The sequence below is a fragment of the Telmatherina bonti genome (assembly GCF_933228915.1).
Source record: "Telmatherina bonti genome assembly, chromosome: 7".
Taxonomy (NCBI): Eukaryota; Metazoa; Chordata; class Actinopteri; order Atheriniformes; family Telmatherinidae; genus Telmatherina; species Telmatherina bonti.
Genome location: NC_136625.1, coordinates 26,352,233 through 26,373,347, shown reverse-complemented (window position 1 = coordinate 26,373,347; position 21,115 = coordinate 26,352,233). Strand labels below are relative to the sequence as shown.

Genomic DNA, 21,115 nt, shown 5'->3' with positions numbered 1-21,115 from the left:
AAACAGCAAAACAGAGAGAGGAAAGCTGCTGAGTTATCAGTTTTCCATGGCTGTCAGCACTTGGATTAATACAAGCCATTTTACCATAATGAGCTGTTTAGCGTGAGCTGCCAAAAGCCTCTTTGTTTGCCTATGAGTCCCAGAACACTTTGTTCAATAATACCAGCTTTTTCTGTCCCTCTTCTTCTAATTACTCATAGCTGTACCTGTGTCTGATTCCAGCTCTTCTTAGACAACATAACCAGCACTTCTAAGTATCATCTTGAGATGTCTATATATATATATATATATATAGATAGATATATATATATAGATATAGATATATATAATTTATATGAGAAAAACAAACAACTGCTAGATCATCTGTTTTTATCTTTTGGCGTGAAGTTACTAGACTTTTTTTTTTTTTTTTTTTTTTTTTTTGTCTTGTCCAGCATTTAAGCAAGCAGACTGATGTTCTGGATGCTGTGTTATGCTGAGCAAATTTATTTTGCCAAGGGGAACTTTTGTAGATGTAATGATCCCCTTGTATTTCTTGATTCTTATTTTATTTTTCAATTTGTTTTGGATAATAGCTTGTATTACAGAGTTTATGCTGCTGGACCCGACCGGAAAGGACAGGAAAGGGGCAGAAAGAGAACAGAAAAGAGAACATAAAAAAACAAAAGAAAAACAAAAGAAAGAGATCAATGCATACATGTATATGCACATACATACCCACCTACATATATATGTATATACACTCGCACATACATTATATATATACATATATACATACATACATACATATACACATACATACACATGCATACACACACATGTACACATATATGCATACATAAAGATAGATATACATACATACATATACACATACATACACACACATATATATATATATATATACATATATACACATATACATACTCACATACATACACATACATATACACATACACATACACACACACATACATACATACACATACACATACACATAAGTACACACACATACCCACCCACACACATAAATATATACACCCACACAAGCCAACTCTAGATTCGTGGAGAACAAAACCGTTGACAATCATGAGGACCAGAAACTAGCAAGTTAAGTCAAAAAGACAGAAAGAGAGGTACCTGCTGTTAGTGAATAAACTTGCTGGATGACTCAGTGACTGTGACACATGCAGAACATTCATGCAGAACATTCAGAGTGGAACGTGTTTAGAGAAGAGTGATCATGCCAATGTGACCCCGCCCGCCTACAGCTAGAGGAAGGCCAGGAGAACCCAGAGACCCGGGTAACCGACAGTCACCCCCAGGTACAGATCCCAACCCCCCCACTCCAGAGCCAGCCATGCATCTGCCCAGAAGGTGGCGAAGGAGGTGCCCAACCAGAGTCCCCCGCAGTCAGAGGGAACAGGCCCCAGCAGGCCCAGGCCGGCAAGGGCCGATCCCGCCGGGCACCGGCCACCTAGGGCAGACAGAGCGCAGGCCCCAGGGCCCCAAGAGCCCATGAGCAGCCCCCCGCCCCCGCAGGCAGAGGGCACAGCCCACACCGACGGAGGACCAGGATCCCCAGACCGCCACCCAGCGGCAGCCAGGTCGCACCCCAGCGCACCAGCCGCGCCCCCGGGTACAGGACACCACCCCCCCACCACCAAACCACACACACATATACATGCATAACCCCCCCCCAACACGCACTCCCCTCACACATATACATGCATACCCCCCTACCCCCCCCAACACGCACTCCCCTCTCAACCCCCATCCACACAACCCTCTGCAATCCATGCACATCATCCATCACATATACAACCCCACCCCACCTCTACTCACTCACCCATACCAAGTCACACGAACCCCAATCGCCCCCGCCCCCACACACGCTCACCCCCCCCCCCCCCCACACGCTCACACCCCGCCACCCCATCCCTCTACTTCTACCCAACCGCACATGCCCCACCAAACACCCCTCCACCACCCATAGCCCCCCTCCAAACTTCACCCTCACTCACACATCCCATTCCGCATATACACCCCCCCTACACACACACACACACACACACACACACACACACACACACACACACACACACACATACCCTCACTCCTCCAACACAGGCACACCCCAATACAACCCACACGCCAACATACCCCTCCACACACACATCTACTCATCCTCACACATCCCTATCCCCTACCCACCTATATCCCCAACCCTAATCCCCCCCCCAGCCATCCCACCATCCATCTGTAACCCCATACACCCACTCCCACACATCCTCACCTCACCCCTCCATCATGTCCCATGTGAGATACCTCAGAGGGGGCAGAGGACAGGATGGCCCCGATCAGGGCCCCCATAATTACCGCCCACCACTCCCAGCGTCCCCCCCACCACCCCACAGATGCAGCCGACCCAGCACCCCCCCAGGGCCGGCGACAACCCTCCTACAGCCAGGCCAGCCCAGACTTAGGCCTAATGGACGGCACTCTTCCCCCACCCGTACCCCCCCCCCCAGTAAAGCCCCGAGAGCAGGGGCATGAGAAGACCCTATCGTCCCTGCCTCCTCCCCGCTTATGACTGATTGTGAAGTATGTATTAGTTGCAATTAAAATTGAGGGAAGTGCCACGCGGTGTTGGGAGAGGGAAGTTACTAGACTTACTGGCACACAATGCCACGACATCCTGGCTGAGGTCCTTTGTTTACGAGAGACTATGTGTGAGCAATTACTGTTTATTGGATGTGTCTACAAAATGTGTCCTTAGCACATATACAAAAATTCAGTAAAAATATATCTAACTTTTGTATTGAAGGAATTTCTAACTAAAACTCCCTCTCTAAAAATGGGAAGCTGAAATACTCTTAAATCTGAATGTGAATTTACATCAAAACTGCTCCAGGGTGTCAGCTCATGCTCCATCGACACTACTGTGGGTTAGCAAATATAGTCAACAACACTGGATAATGTCCACCACCAATGTGGTGAAATCTGAATGCATAACACACACACATGCAAAGACTCACATCCATCTCTCAATGTGGAAGCAATTTGTTACCAGTAAAGCTTTCTGCCAGTTATTTTAGTCTGTATCAAGGCTATTCGTCATCAGCCCTCGATGGCAAACGTCTGCAGGCTTTAGATGTTTCCCTGCTTCAGCAGTAGTGTGTAGTTGCAGTGTGTAAAACCTGCAGGATGCTGACCATTGAGGACCAGAGCTGATAGCCCTGGTCTATTATCATAGCTTGCATTTGAAATATGTCAGCTGAAAAAGTCAAATACTAATGATATAACAGAGAAAAATGAGACAAAGAGATGCTGCTTTAAGAAATAATTAATTCTTTCAGATGTGGACATTGAATCTGGTTATAAACATCCTTTATTATTATTATCACTGTAGTTCTACTAAACAGTGTATGTAAACTTGCAAACTGTTTTGGCATGTGCTGTAACTGTGAGAGAGTTTGACATTGTGTATTTGCATTTCCTACCAGCATAAGGGACAGGGGCATCCTTGTCTAGAGCAACCAGTGGAGGGTCCAGAAGCACCGTATCCATGTTCTCTGTGATCACGCCATGGTAAGATGTTTCTATCCATGGCTTGTGTTTGTTCACTGTCAAGGGAGAAAGAAGAAGACTGTAAATATAACGCTGTTATTTATAAAGATAAAGCTGTATGGCTTATTTCAATTCATATCTCATATTTCAGTTCATATCACATTACTGTGTGTGCATCTATATATATATGTATACATATATAAATATATATACATATATATATATATATATATATATATATATATATATATATATATATATATATATATACACACACACATTAGATAGATAGATAGATAGATAGATAGATAGATAGATAGATAGATAGATAGATAGATTAAAGGATTGTTCAACATTATATTAGTTAATGAGTGATGTAATATGTAATAAATTATCTTATTTGTTTGCTTTTTTAAAAAAAATATTTCTATTGAACCAGAATTGGAAATTAATGTAATGATTTTCATAAAATTTTTATTTATTCTTACTTTAGTCAATTTTAGCTTATTTTACAGGCAGCGGGTTTTTTTCCCTTCTTAATAAACAAATATGAGCACAACTGTGTATTATATGAGGGGCCGTATAGGCCATAATTCATACACACACTCACATACATACATTCTTACTCTCACATACATACATTCTTACTCTCACATACATACATTCTTACTTTAACATACACATAAATTCATACTCACTTCTTACACACATACATTCACCTCTTATATACATACATTCACCTCTTATATACATACATTTTCCTCCTACATACACACATTTTCCTCTTACACTATACACTCTCCCCTTACATAAGCATATTCTCTCATATACATATAGAACTATTCTCCTTTCACACATAAATTGTGTGTGTTTTCTCATTTTGTTGTTTGCTTAGCATTTGTAACTGTCAGCAGTACAGGACGCTCTTCTCTGTACAGGAAGTAATTCTTAAACTAGGAAATTCTTTAGCTAGAATTGCTTAGCTTGTGCAGATGTGGTAATAATACAGAGAAGAATATAGTACAACAATGTTATTCAAATTCATTGCAATTTCTTTTCTAATGCTTTTTCATTTGGAAGTAAGAAGCAATGAAGATGATATCAGATACTTTTTGGGAAATGTCTTGGGATGTATTGAACAAATACAAAGAGAACCTGCAGACTTTGTTAATCAGAGACTCCATGAAGACCTCCGTGATGATATTCACATCTTATCTGGATTTCTATCAATCCCAAGTTTTGTTCAAGATTCAAGAAACAGAGAAGCGGTTGGTATGTTAGAGTCATTACGTGGATGTCTACAATTTTTGCTGAGTGTATACGAAACCAAACAAAGAAGCAGGTCTGAGAACAGAGAAGTCCTTTTGCCACCATCAGTCATGGCTAGACGTCAAGGTCGACCTCGGTACGGCATTTCAGAAGGGCAAATCTCTCATTTAGTGTCCCTTGGAATGAACTGGCAAAATATTGCAACATGCTTGGGAATAAGCCGTCGTACCCTCTACAGGCACAGACAACATCTTGGGATTCAGCCACTTACATATTCAACAATATCAAATGACAATCTCAACAGAGCTGTTGGTGAAATTCTACAATCAACCACAAATGCAGGTGAAAGATATGTTCATGGCAGTTTGCGGTCACGTGGATTACGCCTTCAAAGGTGGCGTGTTAGACAAAGTCTAAGAGAAGTTGACCCTGTTGGGCGGTCCTTTAGGAGACGTCATGCAATACGTCGACGGATTTATCATGTCTCTACTTCAAATCAACTTTGGTAAGGACATTCATACAACAACAGTAGCAGTTACATGTAGCAAGGATGAGTGTATCGATACGCTGTAGTCAATAATTCAATATTTGCCAGTCAAAACATCGGATTCTATACCTTTTTAAAGATTAAGATACCACTCTGCTGATACAAAACCCATCATTTGTTTTTACTTTTGAGAGTTTTAGGCTATAAAATTGTGTGAAGCCAAGAAACAGTGTGTTTCTATGTGACATGATTATGATGATTATACTACTTTAAGGGATAAGGAGGTTGTGTTTTAATTGTTCATTGGTTTAAAGGTGGAGTATGTAGGATTTTCAATATTTTCAAAATAAATTAACTAATAAAATAACTACAATCGTAATTAGAAAGTTTTTTGAACATGTAGGTTTTAGTCTGTCCATATTTGATGCGTTATTAAATTACAAGTTTAATTACTGACAAATGACAAAAAGCACATTTTTTTTACTGGTAGGAAAACATTTAAGAAGGGTCTTTGTCATTAATTAAACTTGTATTTAATAACACATCAAATATGGACAGACTGGAACCTACAATTTAAAAAAAAAAAACTGTCTAATTATGATTTTAGTAATTGTTTTGTTAATTTTTTTTTTTTTTAAATATTGAAAATCTTACATACTCCACCTTTAATGCAGGTTATGTTTCAGTATTTAAAATATTACTATTACACATTTTATTTTATTATTTTTTATTTAATAGATGTAAATAAATTTAAAAACCGTAGTTATATTTTATTTAAAAAATATCTTATCTTACTTGACTTACTTGGTATAATTCATTGTTTTAAAACCATTTCTTTCAATTATTGATGTTCTTGAGTTTTATTTAAGTTTTATTTTGTTCTTGTCTTGATATCGACATCATTACGGAAGAAAAAAAAAACAGTCACATTATAATATCAACAGGAATAATTTCGGTATTGCCCATCCCTAAAATGAAGTTGCTCATTTACAATAAAAATAACTGACCTTTGACAGAAAAGCTAGATTTTTAGTCTTCACATTTGTTATGCTTTTCCTTCTAATAAATCACTGATTTCACTTTTCTTAGGCACATAGATGGAAACCACAAGCTTGTGAGATGGAGGATGGTGTTTCACGGCTGTGTTGATGGTTTCAGTCGGACCATCATTTACCTTGCTTGTCTGGACAACAACAGAGCCTCAAGTGTTTTGTCACTATTCATAACTGGAACTCAGAACTTTGGAATACCATCTCGGGTGAGATGCGACCACGGACTGGAAAACACTGGTGTTGGCCGTTTCATGCTTTACAGGAGAGGGTTAAATAGACGTAGCGTTATTACTGGCAGGTCAGTGCATAATCAAAGAATTGAGAGATTGTGGGCAGAATTGAATAGAGTTGTATCATTTCATTTTGCTAATTTGTTCAATTTTATGGAAGAAGAAGGTGTACTAGATTCTATTAGTGAACTACATTTATTTTGTCTTCATTACATTTATTTGCCACGAATTCAAAGGGCTGCAACCGAATTTCAGAATCAGTGGAATAACCATGGTCTTTCAACACAAAGAGGGCAAACTCCTCTTCAGCTGTGGCAGCAGGGTGTGATCAACAATGCAGGAATACATAACCCAAGTATGAATGGCATCTGTGAATTAGACTGTGGCTTTGGGGATGATGAGAATGCAACACTTTCCCAGTTCCAAACAAACAATAATGTTGTTATTCCATCTATTAACATTACTATCAGTGATGCCACAATGTATACTCTTCAACATACTTTTGATCCATTTGAAGATGATGGAAACCATGGTATATATTTATTTTGCAACCTTGTGCGTTTTCTGGAAGGGAGGAGTTCCTAGTTATGACCATATTTGATATTGAACGCAATATCAATTTTACATGATCAGACAAATAGAATATTATTTTAATCTAATTCCAAATAGGCCAACATTGTACCAAGCGTTGTAATAGTACATCATAAAACTATTTACTAATTGCACTAAATATTAAGTGTTTTTTTTTTCTGTTCAAAAACTTTTAAATTTAAAATTCAAACTTCCAGTTCATTCAAAGAATTTTTTTAATGCAAGCTCATCCTGTCAATAAAAAAGTCAAGCACATGGAACATTTTATGAAAGTTTCTGTCTGAAAAGTTCTTTCCATGTGTAACATCATGTTAAACATATTCAACATTTTATATCCTTCATTGAATAAAACAAAGAATAACATCTATAATGCAACACTGTGTGACCATCATGTGGCACTAATAGTTAGGAAGACCTAAGAAGTATACCCAAAAGGTGAAGTCAAGGCAAAAATAAACTATTTAGCTTAACATGTGAAATAATGACTCGCTGAACAAAACTTTTGCTTGTTTGGAAGAAAAAATGATACATAAATGAAAATGTATCATCCACTACATCATTCTTCAAGTACCACATTACACAAAATTTATCTGAACTTGAATTTCTTACTGTACAATATACCACATGTGACCATGTGCATTTCTTAAAAGGCTGTTCTCAGACATTATAAATTATCCAAAAATAAGTAATGCAGATCATTACTAATTATGGTTTATGTCTGGTCACATCAAAGTTACATTATACGGTAAATAGAGGGACAATAAGACTTGATGAAACTTAAAACTGTTCCCTAAACATAAAAATCTGAAGTATCTCATTGTTTGCAGGCAGATGATTCAAGCTCCAGAATAAACAGTAGACAACAAAACCAAGAGTGAATAATGAAGTCTTAAGCTAGTTCTCTTTAAATCTATCTTATCAGTAAAACAAACAAAAAAAAACTACCTTAAACACTTTTAACATTACTTGTTGAAAATAGCTGGAAAAGTGAACTGAACTTTATATTTTATAACTTCAGTTAGTAGAAATATGCAACACGTTTGTATTTTTATTGCATTTAAAGCACAGAATGAAACACTAAATTAAATGCTTTGTGGCCAATTGTGCATGAATGAACTTGACTCTAAACAGAATACTCTTATACACATTTGTACTCTAAGCTAAGCCAAAACCATGGGTATTGCCGAGTGCAAAGTCCATATTTTCCTGAAAGTCTCTGTATGAGGTGTGCAGGGGTAGTTTCAAGCAATTGATGCAGGTATTTGCAATGGGCAGTTTTGCAGTGGTTCCTGAATCATCCTCTTGGTGAAGAAATTCTATTGAAGGTTGTGGAGAAAACCCAATCGGTGGAACAGTATTGGCTCCTGTGGCAAATGCCAGAATCATAGACAGCTTCTGTGTTCCTTCTTCATCTAATATTTAAAAAAAAAAAAAAAAAAAAAAAAAAAGATTTTAGACTATGAACAAAGTACAGTGCACATATCATGATTGTAAACTGACACGATGACCAATTGCATCAAAAATATTTCAGCATTTTAAAAAAAAAAACCCAAAAAGGTCAAATTTCATGAATTTACCTTCTGCATCTGTGGGGTAGTCTCGCCAGAAAGGAACAACAACTTCTTCAGCCCGCCTTCGATTGCTGCCAGCTGGAGATAGGTGGATAGTGAAGAGACTGTCAACCACATCAGCTGAGAGGGTTGTAGGAGACCAGCATAGAAGAGGGCGAAAACTGTCAGGGTGAGCTTGGATTTTGTCAAGCACACCAAGTGTTCTCAGTCCATCTCGGAATCTAAGATTGAGACAGAGAAATACAGAAGAAATTTACAGACAGATTAGAGGTGTTTTAATAGATAAGTGGAGGCAAAAAAAAACCCCAAAAAACAGGTAAAGCTAAATTATTTAGAAGAAATGCAAAAAGCACTGACCTTTCAAAAGGTCCACGTACTCTGTGCAGTACCTGGAACATGAGGATGTCATCTACAAGCAGATTCTTGTCTTCCAGCCTCCGCAGTGGTCTTAGGCAGCTAGCATTAGCCAGGTAGTCCTGAAGCGGTTTGGTAGCTGCTAGAAGATCTTCAAACGACTGGCACTCTGTGAGCTATCCACATATCATAAATGAATATAATTTTGGTATACATATTATATTTTTATATACATTTATAAATAAAATGCATAAAATGTTTATATGTATAAAAATAAAACAAAAAATATATTGTATAAAATATGGATAATACAATAATTAAAACCTGTTCAAAACAATTGCACTTCATCATATTTTGAAATAGAAAAAAAAATTACCTTCTTAATCTTCTCACGGATATCTCTATCTGCAACATCTTCCAAAACAGGTTTGGCTAATTCTGGGCCATCAACAAGACATGAGAAAAGGGTTGGGGACAGAAAGCCAGCAGGAGGACCACCATGTACAAGGCTCACTGCAATGGCCCTGCCTGCAATGAAGTACTTGTCTTCCCTCATGGCTGGAGAAAAACCAGATTAATTCCCAGTGAGAAATTAACAAAGACTGAGCAAACCTTACAGCATTGTTCATTTCTAAACATAAAATGAAGGATTTATGAATTTAGCCTATTAGTGATACAAAGTACAATCAATTCATACCAGTACTGTCAAAGGCCAAGTTCATTTTGCCTTCATTTCCCTCAAACATTGAGGACTGTGGCAAAGCTTCCAATAAAAGTCTTAAAAATTCTCTTCTTGGACCTCCCAGGTCTACAGCTTCTTCAGGTACCCCCATATCATCAGAAAATCTGACTGATATTGTATGACATGGATCATATGTTCCTCGTTTAAAACCTCTAATAGCTCCATCAAGGACAGTGGTTCTGTTAATATTGAATTTGGATTTTTTATGATGGTTTATTTTCATTGCAAGTTCCTCCAATATGTCTCTGGCTGGCACTGAAGACCCAGCGGTACATCTGAAACAAACAAGAAAAGGATAAGTATACACTGACAAAGTAACATTAGAGCTCTTTCATTATTACCAACTGTTGTGAATTTAAGCATGTGTTTTTTTGCAATAGTATGTTTAAACTCTACTGAATGTGTGCTTAGTCATGTAGATAATATCTAGAAAAGATCATTTAGTGATGTTCTGCTTACTGTTTTTACACAATCTCAGAAGCATCTGTTTTCCTTAAGAGTAACAATTTTGGAAGATATTTAAAAAGAAATTAACCTAAAATAAAAAACTTTAAGGAATTTCTCACTGTTAATCACAGAAGCTCTTTATTAGGACTGGTTGTTCGCAGCCTTAACTAAATTTTGAATTACTTTGCATGTTGTAAAGTTAAATTGTTTCTTTGTACTGTCAAAACAGAATTATGTATAAATACTTAAGAATAAACAAAAATAAAAACTCCATTGCCATCAGAAGAACAATATATTTGTCCAATTTAGTGTCACTTTTTTCAGCTTTGACAGTATGTACTTCTCAATGCCAAAGAAGTATATTTGTTTTAATACTGAAAAAGTGTAAGACCTTACAACAAACATTAAACATTTATTCATTTTCCCAACTAGTCTAATTAAGGGTCACGGGAAAGCTGGAGTCTATCCCAGCAATCCTCCGGCGAGAGGCAGGTACATCTGGACAGGTCACCAGTCCATCACAGCAAGCATTAAGCAGTAATGCAAAAATACATTTGGAATTAGCAGCTACAAAACAGCTACATTTTTTAACCAACCTTTCAGCGCGAAGGCTTGCAAGAATAGCCTGGTTCAACTCTTCATCATCAGAGGATGCATCAGACAGAGCAGCCATCACTGTTAGATAGTTGTCATAGTTATCGGACTGCTGATGGGTTGAGGTGGTAGCCGAATGAGTTGCAGGAGTGCTGCTTTGGTAGTAGGAACTTGAAGCATCTTGGCAAATAAAAACCAGAGATAGCTCTGATGGATCGAGTGAACATGTTCCTTCAAGAGGCAAGGTAGAAGGCTGACTAGTGGAAAGGCATCCCTTCAATGGGTACACAGGTTGCTGAGTCGAGGAGCAGCTTGCTGAAGGGTTGCTTAGGCTGGGTGAGATGTTTTGGAATATCAGAGCAGAGGTTTGAGAGAATGATGGACCACAAGGAAGAGATGGTGCAGGAGGCTCAGGTGAAAGGGTATAGTTTGGTGTGCAGGGATTCACTGCACTGGTGAAACAATCAGGAGATGCAGATAAAGGTCCACCTTGAGACGAGGAACGCAACTGCCTCATTGGAGGAGTGGTATCCTCACAGACATTATTTTCACTGATGTAGTCTGTGATGTCATCCTTGGAAAGACATTTGAATAAAAAATTATACACTTTTTGATGCACTAAATTTAAACTGTAAAAGTATCTTCGAAGTTCAACAATTTGTTTTTTTAAAACCCATACTGTCCATACTTTTGTAAATCTTTGTAGAGCAGATTCACATAGTACCTCAAATTGTTTGCAGCCATAAAGTTAAAATAATAGTTTATGGAGATCTGACATTACAAAGATGTGTGGTGACAAACAATATTTAAGTTATTTAAAGAGTGAAACCAAAACATACCATAATCTGCTTTGATGGTCTAATGTATAGAGCTTTTGATTTATATATTTTGTGTATAAGATTTGCATCCAGCTCCTGTCCTGCATGCAGTTTGGGTGCAATCAATCTGTTGCCACATGCCATCAGAAACTCCAGACTGTAACAGAAGTAAAGTTTAGAACATGTAAATAGAAGTATTTAAAAAAAAAAAAAGCATGTACAACACATAATTACAATAATGCAGCAATACAATAAAATAGTTTGTTTTCAATTCCTTTTATGATGATACACTCATAAAAGGATAAACTCAGAAGGTATACAGGCAAAATATATCACATGGATTTATAGTAATTTACCAATTGTATTTATATCAATTACTGAGTTAATAAAACATTAGACATGTATATAAGTAATAACAACATAAAAGGGCATACCTGACATCAGTTGACAACTTTTCTCCAAAGGCATCCCTTATTTGTTCAGTAACAGTCCTTTGGTCCCAGGATTTCTGGAATTCAAATCCATTCAGAATATGCCCTTGTTCATGTAAATTTTGCTTTGTGCGATGTTTGACAACACGACAGCTTCATGGCCCCGGAAGAAGGATGACATCCTTGTTGAAAGTATCATGATAATGCATTTTTGCCCTAAAAACAAAACACATTTTAAAATTCATAGTTAATACTAGATCTTTTTGGAATGTTACTACAGTTGTTTTAAAAATGTTAAACATGTATGCATTTTTAGATGACATTAAACTCTTGCCACTGTAAGGTATGAGAGTTTCTCATGTTGCATCCTATGGATTGAGCAAATAGTCACTGGTTAAATAAAACAGGAATCCTCAATCCAGGTCCTTAAAGACTCTGCAGGTTTTCCGAGCATCCAAGCTGCAACACACCTGATTCAAATCAATGTGTATTTAGCAGATGTATGCAGAGCTTGTCTGAGTCTGGTGTGTTTCAGCAGGGACACTAGGAAAACCTGCAGGACACTGGGCCTTGAGGACCAGGATTGGGGATCCCAGCTGTAAAGCACACATTTAGCTTTAGAAATGCTTTGACTCAAATGATTTGAACTGTTTTCAGAGCACTCTTTAACAAAAAAATGTGTCTATCACAAAACTAAACATAAAAAAAACTGTCACTTTTATTTGTGTTTTACTAAAAAACTGTAAATAAAAGACAGCAACTTAAGAAAAAAAATCTATTAGCTTTAGAATGAATAAGTTTTGGTCCAAATAAGAGGCCTGATAATTTAGAAGGTGCTTGGCAATTCATCCTTATATTCCTGTTTCCAATTGATATCCCTTACAAGCCATGATTGTCAAAAATGGCACACATGAGAATGCAAAAAATACATCCAAAAAAGCATTCTTCAAACTGCTTTAGTTCAAACAAACATGGCTTTAAACATGGCGTCATTCTAATCTTTTACAATACAAAGACCAAATCGATGTGAGATGCGAGATGCATTTCATAAAAAAAAAAAAAAAAAACTCTTAACATTCATGATGGCCAGGATATCAGCTGTATCAATTTTCTATGCTAAATAAGGTTTCATGATACCATCAAGTTTAATGTTTCTTAAAAGGTTTTAATCAATATTGAGGCATTTAATTCAAACAGATTAAAGACAAAGCCAAAAAAAAAAGAAAAAAGAAAAAGAAAAAAGAAAAGAGACTAAATACTTTAGCCAGGATAGTGTACATCCATGCCTGTTCAAAAATTATCACAAATCCAATATCAAATCATTAGGATACATTCACACCAGTCTATATTATTTTAATCTAAGTTTAATTGCTTGAAAGATCCGTTTACTTTAGGAGATGTAAGTGCGCAATAAAATTCGATCATTCATACCAAAAAAGCAAACTATTGGTGAATGTGAGTTGTGGGTAAGAGAAATAATATGGGCACAACTAGCTCATACGAGCTCTCGAAATTGCTTTGTCGTAAGTAACGCTAACGGCATTGTAACGAATGATGGAAAGAGTAATTAGATTACCCCAACTGGAATACTAAAACCGCTAGTAACGCTATTGAGTTTAACATCAGACTGTACAGACTGACCAATTAGGTGTGAATGCACCTCAAATAAATGAAGACATTTTGTTCCTCTAACAACATGTTATACCTTCAGTGTTTCATCATCACTAATCTTGTTTTGTTTTAAATCGGAGCTGGAGCACCGACCATGTATCTAATTTAGCAGATATAACTAGAGCAAGGACTTAGCTAACTGTTAACCAATAGTTCAAATTACATTAAGATTTTACTTGTTTGTTTGTTTTACCTTTTCCTTGGTCGGAACTTCCAATTGCCAAAGTGTTTCTGAGTCTCATATCTTAATGACTGCCGAAATCCTCCGGTCCGGTCTTGTAAGCCCGCCTGGCTCGCTGTGGACGTAGATCTGAAGAGTTCTCTCCTCTCATTTTCCACAGCAGCGTGTGAAATACTAGGAACAGACGAGCCTGCTCTTTGATACTCAAGAGTCGAAGACAACGATGAAATGACAGCGGGAGATGATAAAATATTTCGTAACACACCAACGGCTTCCTGCAGGGCTACTCCTGGTTCACTTGTTCCATCCATTTTGAGCGGGACCCAAATACAAGTCACGAACCTTTTCCTGTTTCTCAGCCAATCAAATTGCCTACCTTCCGTTTCCACTATAATTTTGCTCTCACATACATACATTCTTCCAGAATAAGAATATATGTATGTGAGTGAATAAATACAAGTATGTAAGAATAAGAATATATGTATGTGAGTGAATAAATACAAGTATGTAAGAATAAGAATATATGTATGTGAGTGAATAAATACAAGTATGTAAGAATAAGAATATGTGTATGTGAGTGAATAAATACAAGTATGTAAGAATAAGACTATAGGTATGTGAGATACCTATGTATATGTATATATATATGTATATATATGTATGTATATATATATATATATATATATATATATATATATATATATATATATATATATATATATATATATATATATATATACATAAACAAAGTGGTGAACTCACTCCCGGTTCCTCCTGGGTTGATTAAAACAGATCTTAGTCCAGATCACTGTGTCTCACAGTAATTATTCACACAGCAAATTAAACTTCCAAAGAGTAGGACCTCATAAACCCGAACTTATGTGTGTCCACAAGAACAACCATATGTGCATCATGAGCTTTTGTGTAAGCCTACATGCACACTTGCATAGACACACACACTGTATCTCTGGTGTACAATGTCACACTCTGCAGGGAACTGGGCTGTCACCCTGACCTTTCAATCCATTGAAGAGGAACGCTTTGTCTCATGCCAATGAGCAGATGACATGTCCAGCTGGCAGTGATTTAAAATGAATCAAACTGTTCCTAAAGCCTTCTCACATCTTTTTGTCTGTGTGAACAAATTTCAGTAGTTTTGTCCCAATATCCCCTTTTTCTCCCTGGCTTTACACCACACTGAGTTAAGAAAACAGGGTCACAGTGAAAAGGAAAAGAAGTCTGAATTTTTAAAAAAAAAAAAAGGGTTGCAATTTAAATCCATTCAGACCTGATGCAGCACATAAATGCTTTCTCCTTTCAAGTCTGATACTATGATCACATACCAAAAATAAAGTCATATGAAAAAATTAATAATCAAAAGGTCAAACTTAATAATAATTTTAAAATTAAGGTTTAACAATATTATCTAACATTATTGAGTTTCCCTTTGGGGATTAATAAAGTATTTTTCATTTTCATTCATTTTTTATTTCATTGTATTTCATTTAATTTCATTTCATTAACTTCCCAAATCTGTTCAATTTCATATTTCTGTTTGTGTTGTTTGTTTTTTGTTTCTGGCAACTGAGAAGAATAAGTTCCTTTCACGTTTGCCTGAGACCACTGACAGAGAACTCCTGATCTATCCAGATGGGGAATGTTGCCATTTGAGAAGCTACGCAGTAGGTGTGAGATAAAACCACAAGGGAAGACATTACACTATTAGTGCCATCTTATATTCCTGCAGTGAAGATAAAGGACTGCAGTACACAGCATGGCTCTGCTCTGCTGGAGAGCACAAAGGGTGGAGGTCTGTCTCCAAGAGATATTTAGGTGCATTTAGGCTACACCTGGAAATGTTTTCATTTGTAATAATGGACTCAATGATGCATGGAGAAGTGCAGAGTGGCACTTTCATTCCATATGGGGGGGTAAGGGCTTCACGTTTTGCTTTTAACTTCCTTGAATTTAAATGTCAGTGTTGAGGATAAAAATTTTATTAAAAAAGCAAGAAATAAAATGACAATCATATTAAGTGACTTTTCTAAACTAAAACAAAAAGTGGAAATAAGTTCATGATGTAATAGAAAAGAAAGGCTCCTTAAAGCATTTTTTTTTATTTTGTTTGCTCATGCTTACAAGTATATATACATACTAACACATATTAATCAGACATGTGCAAATAGTGTTTCATGTAGGTGTGAAGATGTCTTCAGCAAGTCTGCATGCAGCCCACATCTAGTGCAGTTTACTCATGGATGACAGGTTCATTTTCCAGCTCAAGGGCTTACATTTATTCCAAATAAATTGGGTGGTGGGTGACACAGCAGAGCTGTGGCTCATTAAAAGAAGTCTAATAGAGGAGCTGTTTTGTAGGAAGAGCACACATCAGACCATGGAAATGGGCTATTTCCAAAATGGCTTTCATGACACGAAGTACTGTAAAGCCATTAATGACGCATTTAAGGAATTCATCCTTGACATTCTTGCACTGAACCGAATAAAACAAAAATGGAAGTTTGTGGTGAAAGTGCAACAAACTCTACCTGGAGCAGCCGTTCAGACAAAGCCAACAATGAAACAACTGCAGTTTGCCATAAACCTCATTAAAGACAAAGAGCCACGCTAACAGTTATGTTTGTTTCTTTTTTTTGTCCTAAATCATGAAAACCATAATAAACATGATAACCTACACACAAGCATAATACTAAAAGGTTATGATGGAAGCATGATGAACCAAAGAATTTTTTGGGTGAATAAACAAAAAAATGGGGTACATGTTAAAGTCTGATGAATGCCAAATTTATAATTCTTCATTTTTAGGAAACCTAATTATCACAAAATGTTAAGCACCCTGAATGGCCTCATAAATGTGTTCAGAAGCTGGAGCTTCTCCGAGCAACCATTGGATGAGAGGCAGGGTACATCCTGGACAGATTGCCAGTCCATCGCAGGGCCAACACAGAGAGACAAACAACCATTAGTACTCACACTCAACTGGAATCTAAAAACGATGGTATTTGGGAAAGAGTAAGTGAATCATCAAGCTCATTAAGCTTTCTCATCTGGGATCTTTGAAGGTCTGCAGGAATTCAATAATAATCAATGAGACAGCTCTTTAGATATATCAGTCTAAAACAAAATGCTTTTGACAAGACAGATGCTGCCATCCCTTGAGCCAGGCTGCGAGTGTGGTTAATAATATCCATTTTGGTTGCAGCTGATTCCTTTAACAAGGTTACAAGTGTCACTGGCTGCAAAATGCAGACTGTCTTTGGTCATTTCCTGAAAAACATTAAGAGAGATTATAGAATCAGACTGCACATTAAAGAAGACTAATTCATTTAGCAGTCTAAACAGCATAAAAGCAGACCTAGCACAGCATTGGATCAAATCTGACATGACAGTAATATGTACGGAGTGAACCAGGAACAAGAGTGGAGTTTCCTGTAAATAGTATTAGTGTGTGTGTGTTTGTGTGAGTCTGAAATGAAAATATCTTTTGTGCTGACCTCCCTGATGCTGAAGCTCATGAAAGTATATTACTTCAGGGACAAAACCAGAAGATAATCTATTTAATGTAGGTCCCAGTTCCTGCTTTAAGACAGTCCACATTACTGTGCAATGTATTGATTAGTTTATGTCACGTCCAATCTATTCATTTTCATCATTTATCTGACAACAGATGCTGCATTCCAAGTGAGTTGTCCTTTCGCAGGGTATGATAACAAATATCATGGTTCAGCTTCCAAGCCATGGCAGCTAGCCTTGTTTCTTTCCTTTTTTCTAAATCTCTCTTTATTCCATTTCTGGTTGTTTATGATAAATTTAAAAAAAAGTGGGCAGTAAAAAAAAAAGAGAAGAAGCAGCTGCTTTAAATTTAACTTCTCCAAATAAAAAGACATAAAGACATAAGGAAAAGGGAGAAAAAAGTCATTGCTGAGTCTTCAAATCTTTTTTTCTCTCTCAGGACCCTTTCTAAGGGGTCTCCTTTGCATGCAAGACTTAACTTTTGGTATCATTTTGAAGGGATTTAAACTTTTATGGTTTGTATGTCCATGGAGCAGGTAGGCAAATAGAAATGAAATGAACCTCATCCTTTCTCAGAATTACTTCTCACTAGGAGGGGAAAGTAGAAAAGTGTATTTATGACGAATATCACAGAAAAGCGGTTGAAGGAACTGAAGTGAAACAGTAACAGAGAGCTGATAGAAATATAATAGAAAAAACAGTCCAGCAGACAGTATCAATATTTCAGTTATTTTAAAGAGTAATGACAGTAACTCCTATCCACTGGTGAAAAAGCAGACCGAGCACGTGCAAATCTACAGTGACCTCCCTGTGCCCTGCCAGAATGAGCAGTAATTAAATCTGAGCAAGCGTGCGCATGTGCTCGTGCACTTGTAAACTTTCACCTTTGGTAGGTAAACGTGTATTAGCACAATGTGAAAACAGAACAGGGTGAAAAATGTGAAATGGTATGAATGAAAGGACAGAAAAAGAAACTACGTGGCAACTAAGTAAAATAGAAGAGCAAAAGATAAGATGGGTTGTTCAAGGAGACAACAGCAAAGTCGGACATAAAATGTGGCTGCTGTCTGGGCTTTACACATCCTTTAATTTATTCTCCCAATTAAAATATTAAATTGAATTCCTATAGGATACATCATACAGAAAGAGATCATACATCATCAATTAATAGCGCCGACCCATGGAGGCTTCATTTCTCTTGTGAATGAAGACAAAATAATGCATTATGAGATGAAAAGCTGCAACCAAAAAGGATTCCTCCTTGCACAGCAGAAGGAAAACAGAAGAATGAGGGAAGCTGTCACCATTTGCCTCTACAGCAAAATCTTCAGTCTCCATCGAGTATTTCTAAACATAAACAATCCTTAAACTCAAGCTTCATTAGATTCATGAGAAATATATTAACAAAAAAATACAACCCTACATTATTTTCTGTAGTGTCAATCAATATAATTTATCATTAGAGATTATGTCCCTCCATTCTCTTCGTTGTCACTCTCATTTAAGTTTCATTAACAAAACAAATATAAAGACTTGTATCCAATTATTGTTGACTGAATGTATGTTCATTTCACGCAAAATAATCAAAAAATTGTTTTCATGTTTTTTCTCACATGAAAAGTTTACACATTAATTATCAACCATCGAAAAACATTCAGCTTTTTCACCCGACACTGAACTGCAACAAATAGCAGGCAATATTCTGCTGCCTTTAATGAGGTGATTCAAACAAATAATCTATTCTTAGTCTCTTTCAGTGATGAGTACATGTAGGAAGGTGTTTCTGATTTATCAGGAAGAGAGAATTAAAGCTGCACATTCAAAGCAGAGCAGCTCAGTTTAGAGGTGATAATTGCTTCAGTGGCGATCAGTGAATCTCATATCACACTTCTAGCAGTAAGTGACGGCAACTTAAGAGCTAAGAGAAGTTTATGTGTAGTCAGTCGAACACAAAAGAAATCATTTCCCTCGACTAACCAAAGAGTTGAATCTATGAATCATAATTGTTTCCATAAACACATCCACAACAAACTCTACTGTAGTGCGAAAACAAGAACCTCCTTCAATAAACTTGCATTCATCAGGTCATGACAAAGAGCTCATCTGGTCTTTACCTGGTCTTAGGCATAGCTTAGTGCAACCTCCACAACATGTGGCACATTTTCTTTTTTGCCTTTTGTAAAAGGAAAGTTAAAGTCATTATGTGAATTTAACGGCTCAGAGATAATTCACCAGTGTGTTCTGGGACCTCCACCAACACACACAACATTTTAATGCCTTAACAGGAATGGCGGAGAAGAGAACTTGCTACAACACCAGCAGTCTCGACACAACAAACTCCAGGGCTCCGGAGAGGGGAGAGGATCGTTACCTCAGCTCCATCAGTGCCATCATCATCATCGACTTTTTTACGGTCTCACTTCTTAAATGTAAGGGGAGGGGTGACATTAGAAAGAACAAAGAAATAAGGAATCCTGAATGTCCCCTATGCAAGGCTGCAGCTGACTTACTTCATTGAATGATAATTCGTCTTATTCACATTCTTGCATGATTTAAAAGAATTTGAATCGATGCTATGTTTCGGGTGACTTTTTTTTTCTTCTCCCTTATGAAATCTGATCTTTACTAACCGCAACACACAAAGTCCTGCCCCTCCACAGTCATCAGGGCAGTTGGTTTATGGACAGTTTGATTTTATTTGCCTTTTCCCACAATCCCATCAAGGAAAAATTCTGTGCTTGCTTTCCGATTTGATACACAGTATGTGAGACACAAATGTGCTATAATTGCTCTCCGAAAAACAACTCCCTTCTTTTCGTTGTCGCCTGCTGTCTACATCAAAACAAACAAAGGCAAGACACAAAGCTACTATGTTTAATTAGCATCAAATACTTTGTAGGTTGCATGGCTGCAGCTATGGACCTATGAGATAAACAACCACAGCTTGAAATAATTCAGAGACCAAAGGACACGGTGTCCAGATGCATCAGTATGATTGTAGACAATATGGCCAGAACAAATAATATAAAAATAATAGAGGACAAATATTACGAAGGAAACATGGTAAGCAGCAAGAGTAGAGAAAAACCTCTATAAGAAGAGGAAAAGCAAACTGTTATATACTGTGAATGGGAAAATGTACCTCTTTTCAAATAAAAGGTTTTACATACAGTATGTAGTCTATTTTATTAGAATATTATAAAAACCTTTGTAAATACAAACATATTTAAACAAAAACACATTAAATAATATACCATGTCATTGTTCATTTAACAAAAAACACTGTTCAATTTATATACAGAATGTAGGTGCAGTGTGTGTAAAACTAAGTCCACCCTTCATGCTTCCAGAGGAATTAAGAAGCAGCAAGATGCTGCTAATAGAAGATTACCTGATCATCAATAAGTAGGACCACCTCTGCAAAGGCAGATATTCTGGCAGTTTGCTGGTGTGGAGCACTTCCGATTGTATTCACAAAATGCCTAGGATTGATGTAAGTAATGACGTCAGAGTTTAAACCTCAGAATATTCACAAAAAGCACAAAGACATCATGGTATCAATGCATAATCACACAGTTT

The 21,115-nt window shown here is 37.0% G+C and overlaps 1 protein-coding gene across 1 annotated transcript in view; it reads right to left on the bottom strand.

Annotated features, from left to right (window-relative positions):
• Nucleotides 1-21,115, bottom strand: part of clstn2a (calsyntenin 2a) — a gene marked incomplete at both ends in the record, with an annotated part of 177,969 nt that overhangs the window by 78,234 nt on the left and 78,620 nt on the right. Inside the window, one exon of the mRNA XM_079244427.1 lies at nucleotides 3,501-3,623. Coding sequence (XP_079100553.1) covers nucleotides 3,501-3,623 — 123 coding nt within the window. The remainder of the gene's footprint in view (nucleotides 1-3,500; nucleotides 3,624-21,115) is intronic.